This window comes from Cylas formicarius, unplaced genomic scaffold (genome assembly GCF_029955315.1).
Source record: "Cylas formicarius isolate icCylForm1 unplaced genomic scaffold, icCylForm1.1 PGA_scaffold_2__14_contigs__length_35257938, whole genome shotgun sequence".
NCBI lineage: Eukaryota > Metazoa > Arthropoda > Insecta > Coleoptera > Brentidae > Cylas > Cylas formicarius.
The window spans coordinates 20,625,402-20,640,477 of NW_026844319.1; the positions used below are offsets into that span (position 1 = coordinate 20,625,402).

General features: G+C 35.9%; 1 protein-coding gene across 6 annotated transcripts in view; it reads left to right on the forward strand.

The window, feature by feature from the left end:
- Nucleotides 1–15,076, forward strand: part of LOC132698123 (proton-coupled amino acid transporter-like protein pathetic) — a 37,470-nt gene that overhangs the window by 19,961 nt on the left and 2,433 nt on the right. For 2 of the 6 annotated variants that reach the window (XM_060664017.1, XM_060664015.1), the window contains exons 2-4: nucleotides 8,694–8,755; nucleotides 11,160–11,306; nucleotides 13,793–14,611. In XM_060664017.1, the coding sequence (XP_060520000.1) occupies nucleotides 8,748–8,755; nucleotides 11,160–11,306; nucleotides 13,793–14,611 (974 nt within the window). In that variant the 5' untranslated portion in view covers nucleotides 8,694–8,747. Of the gene's footprint in view, nucleotides 1–4,108; nucleotides 4,367–8,693; nucleotides 8,756–9,852; nucleotides 10,003–11,159; nucleotides 11,307–13,792; nucleotides 14,612–15,076 lie in introns of those variants that run through there. The other 4 variants (XM_060664020.1, XM_060664018.1, XM_060664019.1 and 1 more) reach the window with 4 other exon arrangements.

Sequence of the window (15,076 nt, forward strand, 5' to 3'; positions counted from 1 at the left end):
GAATATCGAAATGTGCCATTAATTTTCCTCATCATATAAATTTTTTTATTGCCCGTTTGGGAACGCGCGATACGCTTTAAACGTACTCTTTTCTGTTCTGCATTCTTTTCATAAGCTGTCAGCGTACCAAGCAAGAAGTATGTGGGCTTATAAAAGACAGCAACTATAAAAACTATACTAAATATTTAAGATGATCAAATTCTGATATTTATAAAAATTAATTATGTAATGATTCAGTAGCCATATCAAGTCGCTCCAACAAAAAATGATGAAAGGACGAACAATTGAATTGAATTGAATGAAATAAAATATCGACATTTGTATAACAGACTAAAACAATTTCAGCTGGGTGGTTCCCTATTGGTTTTTATCACTCTCATATAATTTATGTATGGATACTACCATACATTCTCATATCATCGTGAAACACCCTGTATATTTTGGCCCTAGACGTACATATTCACAGAATATTAACATCAATTTTGAACCACCAGACGTTAACTTTGCCCGCGAGTGTACAAAACAAAATGTTGGCGGTCAGCCAAACGACCGACGCCATTACAGGCGTCGGTTTCCATTCGCGACATCGTTCCGTTACGTCATAGTTCGCCCACGCGACCCGTGGGTTTGCCAAATTTACGCGTATATGTAATCACGACGCGGCTACTTGTGGCAAACGATATATACAGGGTGAAGAGATAAAATGCTGATAATGCCTAACTATTTTAGAAAATTACAGCGTAAAGGTACGTTTTCAAGAACGCGAAAGGAATGCACATCAATTTTTAATCCATGCCTGTGATAATAATTGTGGGGGCAACTTATTGCAAAGATTTAGTGTTTTAGGATGATCACTAGATGTTATTTTAATTTAAAGCATTCGATTTTCAAAGGTCATTCGTTTATTATACTAATTTTAAACATAATAAAAATTGAAAAATATATATGCAAACGCCATGGCAATCAACATCCATGATAGGAATTTTAAGCTATTATCTTGCACTTAATACTTTTATAAGCGAAACGATTGCAATAATTATTATATTATAACATTATCAAAATAAACAATTACCCTGGCCCTAGATAATCATTTTTGTATGCAGTTTCCAAATGATTAAAATATTACAGATTACGATTCCACTGATATGTTACGACTTGGTGGTTTATCTTAGTTTTAAAATATATTTCATAAAAAAAATCCGTGGCGTTTTGATTTTTTTAATAATATTTATGTTATATATAATGTTTTATGTTTCGCGAAATGTCCACACATTTCACGTATAATAACCTAAGTCTACAATATTTTTTAAATATTTTAAAATTTGTATAAGATATTGGATTCCTTGTCGAAAACATTCAATAGATTTTTTTATGATTTTGACTTACAGAGAGTTCAAAAAATGAAATGAAAAGAAAACTTGCTAAAAATTAGTTGCTACTAGTTTACTTTATGTTATTTTGACATGTACCATGTTAGTTTTGGTCAGTTTTGTCTATCTCTTAATAGCTGACGCAAAGCTTTCCGAAATATCAAAATAATGTGTTTTACTGAGTGGTAGTAACAATCATTATAGTTTGTTTGTTTTTGGTCCATCGCCACAATAAAGAGGGTTGAAAAATGTCGTTCTAGAAAATTCCAAATGTAGTATTCGGTCATTTCCATTGCTTGTAACATTTTACGCAAATTTAACATCACGACATTGTGAAGAAAATTATCCATGTGACTCATTTCGGAACCTATAAAGCGCAGCCGAAGGTGAAATAATATTTCATTTTTCGCACTTAAATTTATGTTCGTCCAGTTAAGGAAAAATCTATACCAATATCGGCGCACTATTTACAGCCTACCTAAACATATAAATAGTTGTAAAACACCGCGCGGGAAGTTAGATGCCTGGCAATGTTCCGAAATTATTTACGATCCGTGTGTAACATTGTATATACTGCGAGTCAATATATTTCGCTCGAAACTAACCGGAACTGGTTCGAAAATGAAACTAAATCACACCTATTGGCAAGTGGTTCGTGCAGTTGGCGACTCATACGAATGTTAAACGAATTATTAGTTTTAAACCGATTGAAAACCCTTTGTCATAGCATTATCGAAGGGAATAACAAAACATTATATTATGCAACAAGTTTGATAACAACCCTTTAGTCGCGAATTAGTTTTGTCACGAGTGGAGCGAAGCGTGTTTTTAATAAACGATTGACTGAACAAGTTTATCAATGTGTTGGCAAACTACACTTTTCATACCACCATTGGTTTTTGGGTACAATGTTGCAAAACAGCACGAATATATACAATCACTGAGCGACTTGTGACGTGACTGCCAGAATTGGAATTCGTCCAAATATCATCCGTGGCTCCCGAAAACATTCGAACACTCATTCCCAAACCCGAGTCTAAAGTACCGGAAATGTCCGAAGAGGCTTGTGACTGTGGGTAACGAAGCTGACGTCTTAAAGTGCGTCTTTCCACACGCTTGATCCGTGCATAATTGGGTATTTTAGAGTTAGGAGTAGACAAATACTGTTAAACATTGTCGCGTATTATTTGATAATAATAATAATAATGACTTTATTTAAACAATAATAACAAAGTTATTACAAAGAAGTAAATGCATTCATGGCGCCAGTGCCTTTGGCTACTCTATTGAACCAAACAGAGAAAAACATACTTCAACTATCCTATAATTATTTTATATTAATTGATCCTATACAAATTTTATCTAGAGATTACTATACCCATAATTTTGGAAATAAGTTAAAGAAAATAGTATATTATGCAACAAGTGCGGTAAACGACATTTGATTCTAAAAAGCTTAAAAATTTAATCCTCTTTCAATTACAGTCTTTTTCTTTAAATAAACTACTTAACGATGAATTTTAAAAGTTAAATAAACAACATACTCTCTCTATCTCTCTCTCTCCCCGCTCGTGTCAAATAAACTTGTGAGCCAAATGACGTTTACTGCACTTGTTGCATAATATACTATTAATTTGTTAAATTGACGTGGCGGTCGTAGAAAAAATATTGTATGCAACACATTTGGTAATAGTATATTATATACTTTACAGAAGGGAGTGGAAAATGGTATATTATGCAACAAGTGCGCTAAACGGCATTTGAGTTTGCCGAACGTGTTGCATACTATACTTTTTCTACGACCGTTAGTTTTTGGGTACATTTTCGCAAAACAACACGAATACACTCACTGACATGACTGTCAGAATTGACATACGTCAAAATTCAAAGCATGTGAAACATCTCCGAAAACATTCGATTGCTCCCAAACCCGTGCGGTAAAATCCCGGAAATGTCCGAAGTGGCTCGGATCCGTGGGAAACGACGTGGTAGATCGGTGTGTAATTAGGCATTTTATAGACGGGAGTGGAAAAACTCTTTATCAAATGCAGTTTACCGCACTTGTTGCATAATATACTATTAGCCGCATTAATCGTTTGACATAAAATTCAAAATATATCAGTAACCGTCTAGGGTGTAGTAGATGAAATATGCCTTTAATATACAAAGTTTTCATTTTAAAATAAGGAAGTTGTTACTTGTCCACGAAATGCAAACACCCCGCTTATATTGTAACATAATATTTTTAAAATATAAGTGAATCTAAACAACCTTTGTCTTTACGTTTTTTTCATACCGTTTAGAGATTGTAAGAAAAGGTATCACCCATAATGTTACGGGCCAGCCCGTGCATGCTTGTACTGCACTCACGCGAGGTCAAGTCTGCGCTGAAACAAATGAAGTCGACGCGGTTATTAAAAATTGCGCGAAAAGTGATTTGCATATGTTCGCATATCGACCGGTAATAAGGCAGACATTGTTGTCGACGAGATAAATCGGTCGTTATCCTAGGCGACTTCCTATACTAATCCTTAAAAGCGATCTGTCAATCCTGTCAAATCTGCGCAAGCGGAAACGCGCGGTTTCGATCGTTTCGCAACGTCGTCGTCGTCGCCGCGGTGGCGCTAATTCGATTTGCGAAAAAAATATGACGAGTCGAGGACCAACAGTAAATATTGACAATTGGAAAATATAAATAGGGGAAGTCGAGCGGTGCGAGCGCGTTCATTTCGGTATATGCGATCGTCGGTCTCTCTCTTCGGCTTTCCCCTCCCCCTTCGTCGCACAGTTTTCGCTTCGACGACGTTTCGCCGCCGAACTTCGCGTTTCATTTCCAGTCCGACGTTTTGACAGTACAGGACTGTGTTTACTGTAGTCTGTGATTTTGTGATATACGTTTCTAATTTTATCTTCTATATATATATTTTTTTTCAATTTAACCGCGAAAGATGGGTAAACACAACGAAGCGTCGGCACCCCTGCACGGGGCTTGCAAGGTAAGTGTAATTTTTGGCGGTTTTCCGGACGAATTCGGAGTTGACGCGTTGCCAACCGGACAGGCTTGCAATACACGCTTAGGGAATGTACAGCCGCGTCAAAAGTTTTCTCGGAAACGAGAGTGATTCGTCGTCGTTTTCGCTCCTCGATTGTTTTTTTTTATTCGTACGTCCATTGAATCTAGATTAAGAGGGCGGAAAAAGAATCGCAACTTTGACGCGTTATGATGTAATATTCGTGACGTCAACGTCATCCAAAACTGCAACCCCTCGGAAGCACAGCTTTTACCTACCGCTCATCAACAACTTATGATTACGTGGGTTCGCGTTCCTAGCCTTGAGGTGCACCCGCGTAGCCGTTGCCGAGAAACGGTGTCGAGTGGAAAAGTACCGGGCAAACCAGACTTGTTACCCCGCCATGGGCGTGCGCAAGATAATTTTTCGGCGGCAACTCTTTAGGTCCGGCATAAAATTATTTTTTAAAATTTGTGTACCTTCACAAGCATTCGCCGGCAGTCTATTGACTATTCCGTGCGCTTAAAATTGATCCAAAAGCCTCCAGATAATTTTGAGAGCACATTTTTACTACATGTATGTCCGCGGCTCACTTTGATTGTTTTTTAAACGTCCAAATTCCAAACTTCATAATTGTAGCTCCTTACTAGATTTTACACTGTAATATGTAACACGTCCGAATGATACAGGATTTTAGTATTGTCTTTATGAAAATAAAACAATGTACTGGTTTCTAGAGATCAAACGCACGTTATTGTAGAAAAAACATGCGTTTGAAATAATGTTGGATAGAAACGCAAAAAACTGTTTCAAAACATTCCGCTAATTTCTATGGCAAATAGAAAAAATAACGTTAGTTTGCTTAATAAACATGTGTCCGAAAATGGCGATGGCTCTGGAGAAGAGACCCCAAAAATCGTTTTTTGTTGAGTCGTAATTGCTAACAAAACTTGAATATTTTGTGCAGAAGCACCGCGAAACTTATTATTAATATTCATGCGCTAGAAATTTTGAAAGTATAATCATTATTTGCAAAACAATTATAAAATAAAGAATTTTGTAATAAAATTTTATCAATCGCCAAAATCTTATACTAACGTCATTTTTAGACATTGCAATTTACCCTAGAAACTAGCGAAATGTTATTTGAAACACTCAGTAAATTATATGTATGACTTTATGTATGTTGTTCCGAAACTAAAGTAATCAAAAATAAAGCGTGACATACGCGACTGCAGAAGCAGATAATCCAGCAAATAAGTATAGATATCACATGCCGATCGTAATCTATTGCCACAGATTCGTGAGCCATATTTATGAAAACCAATCGGCCTTGAATCATTTTTGTTTTGATTAATGGCGCCGTCGTTTGTACGGCAAACTTTGCTAACGTCTAATTCAAATAGACGGACTTGGTATAACAGTGCACTGACCCTAACATAGAGTGAGCCTGAATTCGCATTATTTTATTCCCAACTGCTGCCAGATTCTGTTTATTAGTTACGTTTGAAAAGTAACGTCGTACAATAAGTTAAAAAAAAATTTTTTGGTGCCAATTCCACAACCACAACAAACTAACCAAATAACCTTAGGTAGATCACATAGTAATTCTAATTTGTATTAATTGGTGCGCTTGCTGTCACATGAAAAGGATCACCGCCGACTACGTTTTTATCGGCAGATAATTTTTGCTTTATTACATTGACTTAAACATAAAATAAAAACATAAACTAATACGAATATACAGTACATATACATGTGATTAAATAACTTAAAGTTAATGACAACTTACATAAAATTGTTTTCTTGACTTCAAAGGTTTATTAATTTTCCGTGTAACACAAAAATAAAATAAATTAATATTTATAAAAATTAAGACTTTTACTGGTTTAATAAGAGAGTTGAAATCAAGCTAGTTATTTTCTATGAGAAAACTGAAAGGTCTTGGTCATTTGGTATACCAATTTCAAATATTTGAACCGAAACTAATAAATGTCTAATGTTTATGGTGTGACAGACTTCTGCGATGACACTAGGTAAAACAACACAAAATAAAACATATTTGAAAAACTGACAAAAGTGAATGTAATACGTAAATGCTATTTACGCCTACAGTTTTTAGTAATTTTTTACCCTTATTCCTTATATACACTTACTTTTTTTACGCTAAGTCAAGTTTATATTTAGTTTTTATTTATGCTTTAATATTTTATGATTGTTTATACCCAGAAAATAGTTGCTAATATTGAAATAAAATAGAAAATTATTTTAAAAAGGAAAAACATGCAAACAAAATATATACTTATATAGTTTTATAACAAAAGCTCAATTTTTCATTTAAATAGGTTCTAAGTTGTAAGCAGGCAGGTAAATTTTAAACTGTTTCATAAGCATTTTGTATAAAAATTAGAGCGTGCATAAAGTTCGTATAGGAGCCAACCTAAAAATTTTCTCAGAAATCCAAAAAGTAAATAATATTGGAATAAGGAAGCAACCAAAACTAGCAATTTACTGCTTTTCTACTTGTAGATTTTTGCAAAACAGCACGAATGATGACGAGCTAGCTGATTGACTTCAGGCTAGCCAATTATCTCCTTCAAAAAATGCATTCCAAAACTTGAACAACCCAAGAGAAATTTGTTAAAAGTATTTTTAATTTACAATATATTGGAATCAAAGCGATGCGATTGTATAATATCATCAATTTTCTTTCTATCGGAAGTCTGCTGAGTGCCGAAAATTTTGTCACGCTTTTTGACATACTGTCAGAGGTCAAAAAATAACGTTCAACATTATTCATTACCTACTAGGTTAAAGTCCACAGAACCGTAACACACATAACCACGACCTTGAACGGTGGAAATGCGATAAATGTATATTTTGTTCGGGCAATCGCATCAACAAAATAGTTTCCAACGTTTTTTCTTGTGCCATTTTATTTTCAATATAACCACACGACGTCTTCGAAAGTGTCGATATTTTTTTTAAATGTTTTGACAGGTTCATATTACCGCCATCTCACGGCAAACTTAACAAAAATAATTCCAAATGAAAAAGCATCACGGAACATGCCATCGGTAGTTATGTTGTAAACGTTAACGTTTTTTATGTACTGATATGGGCAACACGATTCTGATAACAAACCCGACCAATAACATTCAGAAACGGAAACCACCGGTTTTAGTGTGATAAATTCACATGTTTTTTAAGGTTTTGATTTCGATAAAAATTCAAAACACCTCCATTTGAACAGTTAACACTGTATGTAGTGTTGGACTAGTCAGTTGACCACTTCTTAATTGACTAGTCAAAAAAAAACATCTAGCAATTGTAGAGTGTTATCTATCATTATTTAATAATATGTATTTTGTAATAAATTATTATGTGATGTTAAATTTACGGCGACGTAACGCACAATATGAATAAATATAAATTTCATGGTATTTTAAAAAAATTTCGGTCAATTTTAGCAAAAAAAAATAGTCTGCTCATTTCCACAACCCTAATTGTATGTTATTGGACCATTAGGCATAACACAAGACCACATCACATCGAAGGAAACAGTTTGATGGTACATTGCTCATACAATACATACATAGTCTATCGAAAACGTACAGCTCGGAACAGTCCAGAAAATTTTTGCTGCTCATTGCATTTTCACTTATTATTTACCGTAAACCATCTATTATTCCCATTTACAAATTGGAGTTGAAATTTGTCCCTTTTTATTTAATGCCAGGTAGATCCTGGTGGGAAATGTTTTAAAGAATATAGATGAGGGGTTATATTACACCACATTTTTGATACCTGAACATTTATTCATTATCTACCTGGAATATTTTTCTAATTTATATGGCTTTTGAATTAATTCTTCATCTACATTAGTCGTCGATCCTTAAATTTGATTATACTCCATGCTATTTACAAACAGACTATAGATAATATCAATAAACAGAGTAATACATATTTAAATTACTTTGTAACGACTCAGGACCTAAAGTTGTCAGGCAAACTACGTCCTTCAGTCCTCCAAAACTGTTAACTGGATAGGTAGCGAACGTGAACCACCCTATACGGTTAAACAGTTAGCTGCTTTCAATTAGTTGCGTCAGTACCCACAGAGTGACTAACAACTTTCCTCGCGTTTTGCGAAAATGGCCAAGCGAAGTCAATATGCCCATATTAGAAAATAATACCAAGGTGTGTCGAGAGGTCGTTTACCTGTGCACTAAAGGAGAGCATCGGGATACTTTCCAACACCAATGCGCGCTGTTTATCGCAGATTAAGATAGGTTTTTTTTGTTTGTTGCAGGCCCAATTGATCGCCCAAGTAGACCAGAAAAGGGGCGGAGTAAACGCAGTCCTGATGGCCAAGTAAGTAACAAAGTTCCTCCTAGTTTCGGACGCCAAAAACAACCAAAAATCATTCATCGAACATCACAATGCTTCTTTTTTTTCTTTCGAAAAAAGGTATTCGAGTAAAAAATAATTATTGAGTAAAACATTTTTAATGGTGATTGGAATTTTTTTTAATTATTGTTGATATTTATTATATTGAAAACCATGTATATCTGCAGGCGTATATAGCTAGGGTGCTTTCTTTTCTCACGCTGTCCTCTAAGCACTCACCTTTGCGGAATGCGAGTGCGCATGCGCGGTAAAAAAAGAAGCCTTGTTCTTGTATGTGTTGTCCGCTGTTGTTGCTGAGCTTTTCGCCTTGCTCACAAACTGCCTCATCGACGCTGTACGTTGTACGTTATCCTCTCTTTCCATATGTTACGGAGATTGAATGAATGAAATTTTTCATTAGACCATTTTACCTACTCACTATGAACAAACTCTATGAACACGGTTATAGCATTAAAAGAGTCGTGGTTATCCACTTCTGAGAAAATAATTGTTCTCCAGTAAAAGTTTGTAGGAAATTTTTAATTTTGTTTTGTAAATTTTAGCTTGTGCTCAGTAATAATGACCAAGTTTTTATCTCTTGCATGAATGAAAGAATTGGTGTGTTTGGTACTTTACGATATTACGTTTGCTGGAAACGTTAAATTTCTTGAGCTTTTAAAGAGTGTTAGCCACATTATAAGACTTTGGAACATGCAATTCTATGCAGGACAATTCGTATTGACAAATTTATTGCCTAGTTTTTTAATGTGGGGTTTAAAGCTTAGCTCTTCACCAAGAGAGACACATAAAAACTTTGTTCCTGTGGGACAATTCGGACTTTTTTTTTTTAAACAACAATTCATTGTTTGTTTTGTTTGGATTTATTGAGATTCTGTATAGGCTCGTGTTTATTGGACATCGTATACGTAATCAACCATATATATAGCGAGTAATACTAATCATTGTCTACGCAACATAGTTAGATACTATACCGAGATTGACGAGACGGCGATGTTTCTCATATAGGATGCCATTGCGTTTATACATGGTTGCATAGTGTTGTTTTGATTATATTTTGTAAGTTTTGTAAGAGTATTGGCACAAGTCAAGTTTTCGGAGCCCCTCAATACCAAGTACGGCCCTTCGTGGTGTGTGCTGATTGACGCGGCATAGCAAACTAAAAGTTATGCTGTGTGGGAGCTGCGGGAATTGCATACTTTGGACTGTCAACGGTACAATTGCACAAATTTTATATTTACCTTTTTCTACATGTGTCACATATACGCAAAAACGTCTATCCTTCCGGTCGAATCCGAGAATAATTCTGAACGGCTCGCGCGCGGAACCCTTTTCCCCCTTCCTCACCATATTCCCATAAACCACGGCATGTTGTATTATATGATGTTCAAGAGTACATCGGTGTTATTTAAGTCTTAACTTTATAGATTTTTTAACAAAAATAATTTTTAAAAAAAGAGGTCATTTGTGTTTGTCCACATTGACCCTTTATTTTAAGAACTTGTATTTTGCTTAGCACAAATATGGCTTACCATTTTTTAATTCCTGGCGCAAATGTGACAGTTCACGAGAAATCGTTTCTAAGTGAGTAGTGGATTTGCGTTTAGTCGCTGTTGATTATTGAATTGTCGCGGCTTTTGAGAAAGAATCTATAACGAAAGTATTTTATATACGGAGCAACTTATGCAAAAAAATGCCAGTTGCACATTGTCTCTAATTAGAACTAACAAGGCCATTAAATTAGCCGTGACATGTCACTTATTATCCCTTTACTACATTGTTTTTCTATGATGGCACATTCGAAAGAAAAAAAATAATCCATCGTTCAAAATGGTGTCAGCACCATAACCAAAACCCAGAAAGCAGCTGAAGGTTTAAAAAAACACTACGCCGTCAAAAACCAAGCACTACTATCTCTATAATCTCAAAAAAAAATGACGGTTTTTGGTCACGAAAGTGTACCTCGGTCCAGTCTTCTGTGACCTCGCTGATTCTCATTTCAGTAGTTGTATTCGGATATATTCACTAAATCATTGCAATAAGTGCAACAAGGAAAAATACATTGTAGACAAAAACGAATTATACGCTGAGATCACAAACGTACCTAACCATCAAACTGACATCATACCGTGGTAACCCTGTACCATCATCGTTCCTATACACCTACACATACACGAAACATACGCAAGTATCTAAATGTTCAGTTCAGTTCACGCATAGATACTAGTGATCGCTAACCACACCCTCCACCTCCCCATCTAATCGCGTTAAACCTAAGGTCCGGTTTACGTTCCGCGCTTCAGAATGTTGACACGATGTAAACCGGACCTAGACACGGCAAAGACGGCGACTAATCTCTGTTCAATTACAGTTATAAAGCGGAAAAGGTTGGCGAGCCCGTACAAGCGGCGTCCGCCAATGGATCAACGGTCCCCCTGTTTGACTATTCCAAGGGACGTGATCCCGAAGCGGGCGACTATGACCCGATACAACATAGGAAACTGGAACATCCAACATCGTAAGTATAAACTATAGGGATAGAATGATCAATAACAAGATCGATTTTCCCGAGATTATCAGCTGATAAATTGTAACTAGCCCAAACGGTACACTTGATACAAGCTTCAGGTCAGGATTGCGAATAATGGTCAACGTTTGTTTTTAAAATTTTTGGTAAAGTCTGTTCATAGATATAAGAAAGTGACTAACTGATACGAATTAAGAAAAGACCCGGGCAAGCTGTAAGAATGAAATATGGTCGAACAGGTCCGTACTTTGCTTAGAATTTAATTATTTGGGGTTTTGTTAGGAAAGATACTGAACAATATTTATTTATTTATGTGTGTATTTACGTTTAAATCTAAAATAAAATTACAAATTGTTTTTTGTACCTACGTAAATTACTTAAAGTTATTCACATAATATATCAGTATCACTATCGCTATCATCGCCTGTTCTAATTGTTATTTGTTCTATATTATTTGCAATATGGATATACGATTGTTCTGCTTTTTCTATATGTTTAACAGAATTTGCCCAACTTTGTGGAGAGATGTTAAAAACTTCGGTTTCTATAATTTGAGGACACTGGAGTTAACACGGGGAAAACATTGTTACGACGAATGGCAGATTTCAGTTGGTGCCAAACATGTTCAATGGGTTTAAATATACAGTGGTAAGGTGGAAGCCTTGCCCTAGATTTTTTGCATAATTATCACAGACGTATTCCTTTTGTAGGTTCAAGCTTTGTAGAACCTCAATTAATTGCTTTTTGGTATAATCTTCATACATGTAGTTTTGGATTGTTGCTTTGCTTTTGTGTCACATGATGAAGGGGTTTTAGTCAACTGTCTACTGTGATAACTTGCACTGTCCATTGCAATGATGCTATTAGGAGGAATGTTTGGAACTAGTTTGTTTTTAAACCAACTTTCAAATAAATCAGCGGTGGTGTCTTCATGGTAATTCAGAGAAGAATCTTTAATATTTTTCGCAGACAGAGAAAGTCCATTTGGAATCCAACCATCTTTAGAGCCAGCGTGCAAAATAGTTATTCTTTTACCTCTTTTACTCTTATCAGTTGAGTCAACCCAACCCATTTCCGGGGTATCATAAGTGTCGAACCAGGTTTCATCCAAGTAGCCAAGCCTTTGTTGTTCTCTCCTTTTTTTTAGATATTCCCGTCGCCATTTCCGAATTCTAAAAGATTACATTAAAAATTGTCTTTTGTCAATTTTTTTTTTACCTAAAACCCATGTGTTGAATACACTTCCATAAGGTAGTTCTGCCACATTTAACATCGATTTCATCTTTTTCAAGCCTTCTAATTAAGATATTTAATGTAGGCACGCTTTGTTCCTCGTAAATTTTACTCCGTATTATATCTGGATTACTTTCATCTACACACGAGAAAATATCAGCATCGTTCTTTTTTTTCCTCGCTGAAATCGGATTATTCACAATTTTCCATACAATTAATGTTGGAATTTTCGTCAATGTGGCCGTTTGTTCCAAAGATGCTTGCTTGCGTGCACCACGTTCAATGAGAGTCAAATAAACATTGTTTATAACTTCCTTAGTCTCAATAGAATAGTGTTTTCTACATTTGGGCGGGAGCATCTCCTGAGGTACACTAGACTCGCACATATTTTGCATAATTCGCACACGATTCAATACACGCTGTATTACACACGAAAGAAGAATCATTACTAATAAACTTAAACTAAGTAGTATACCAAAACAAAGAATATTAAACACAGGTAGGTATAAAATTATTTTCTATTACGAACCACAATTTTACCTGAATTTAAATTCAGAAACTTTAGGTAATAATCTTGTTGTATGGTAATGATCACTCTTGGATAAATGGTCACTTTCTTATATCTATAAACAGATCATACTTGGTTTTCGAGTCTGGTCTGTCAAACTAAATAGTTTTGATGACGCAACGTTGTCGCAACTAACTGCAACGTATGGCTAAGTCAATATCTCAAATGTTATTATATTTTATTACGTTTTTAGATTCCCTGCTTTCTTCTAATTATTTATCTTTTTACTTCTCTGAAGTATGACACCATTGAAATTTTGTTTGAGTTGCTATTTGAACTGATACAAAGCTTAAATTTTGACTGCTGTTTACGAAGACAATTTAATTCGAATATTAACGGCGTATTTTAGGAGGATTAGACAGTAACATTTCACAAAAAAGGCATCTCTTCCAATTTAAATAAAATACAAAACTTCCGCAGGCTACTGTAATACTTTTCACAAAACTTCTGGATTCCTCCTGCGTCGGTTTTTGCTGCGTCGAACTTGCTAACGTGTCGCCAATCATCCTGTTGGCTAGTTAAACTCTGAAGAAGCCAACAGGATGATTGGCGAAACGTTATCAAGTTTGACTCAACAAAAACCGACGCAGAAGGAATCCAGAAGTTTTGTGAAAAGTAGGTTAAGATTTAAGTTTCTATACACCGTTAACAGCACACTTCCGTGTTAATTTTTCAGGGACATGGACACCCTTATTCATTTGCTTAAGGGTAGTTTGGGCAGCGGAATCTTGGCCATGCCGCTGGCGTTCGCCCACGCGGGACTTTACCTTGGCCTCTTCTCAACCTTCGCCATAGGCGTAATCTGCACCTACTGCGTCCACATATTGGTGAAGAGCGCACAAGAACTATGCAGAAGGACCCGCGTTCCGTCCCTGGGATTTGCCGAGGTGGCCGAAGCCGCTTTCTTAGCCGGCCCAGCTGGTTTCAAACCATGGGCGAAATTTGCCAAAGCTATGATTAACCTATTTCTCGTGATAGATCTACTAGGCTGCTGCTGCGTATACATAGTGTTCGTCGCCAAGAACACTAAGCAAGTGGTCGACTTTTATGCACCCCCCGAATATGTTTTCGACATAAGACTGTACATGGCCGCGATGTTGCCGCTTCTTCTGCTGATTAACATGATCAGAAATCTCAAGTATCTTTCGCCCTTGTCTATGGTGGCCAACATCCTCGTCGCCACTTGTATATCCATCACTTTCTATTACGTATTCTCTGATTTGCCCAGTTTCGATTCGCGACCGGCCGCCGAACATATCACCAAACTGCCCGTGTTTTTCGGCACCGCCATTTTCGCGTTGGAAGGCATTGGCGTAGTCATGCCGCTTGAGAACAACATGAAAAATCCCCATCACTTTATCGGGTGTCCGGGAGTCCTTAACATCGGTATGTTCTTTGTCGTGTGTCTATACGCCGCCACTGGATTTTTTGGCTTTCTGAAATACGGCGACGCTACCGAAGGCAGCATCACGTTGAACCTTCCCCAGGACCAAGTGTAAGTAACTGAATTTGTCACGATTATAAGATTAATAAAATAAGTTGTTCACCCTCCGCATGAAATTTTAAAATTCCTAATGCTTTCATCACATTTCTATTCTTTTGCAAACACAATCTTACAAATGAAACGAAATTTCCAGAAATATAATTGCGCAAAATATGTTGAAAAAAACGCAAAATATCTTAAACGTTACGATTCCTCGCTGTAGATGTGGTGTTGCTTGATGTCGCGCTAGAACAATTACATTGTGGTTAGGTTCTTTTCAAAAATAAATTCTGAAATTTTTTGCTACAAAATTACAAAATATAAATAGTTTTTTAGAAAAATAGATCTTTTTTATGATATATCTAGTTATTTTGTAATTAATATATTTTTAATATAACTGTTGATCGATGCGAGTGCTTTTTTTCTAAAAGTTCGGCATCATAAATTTAGTTTTGAACCTCTTTAAACTACGATATT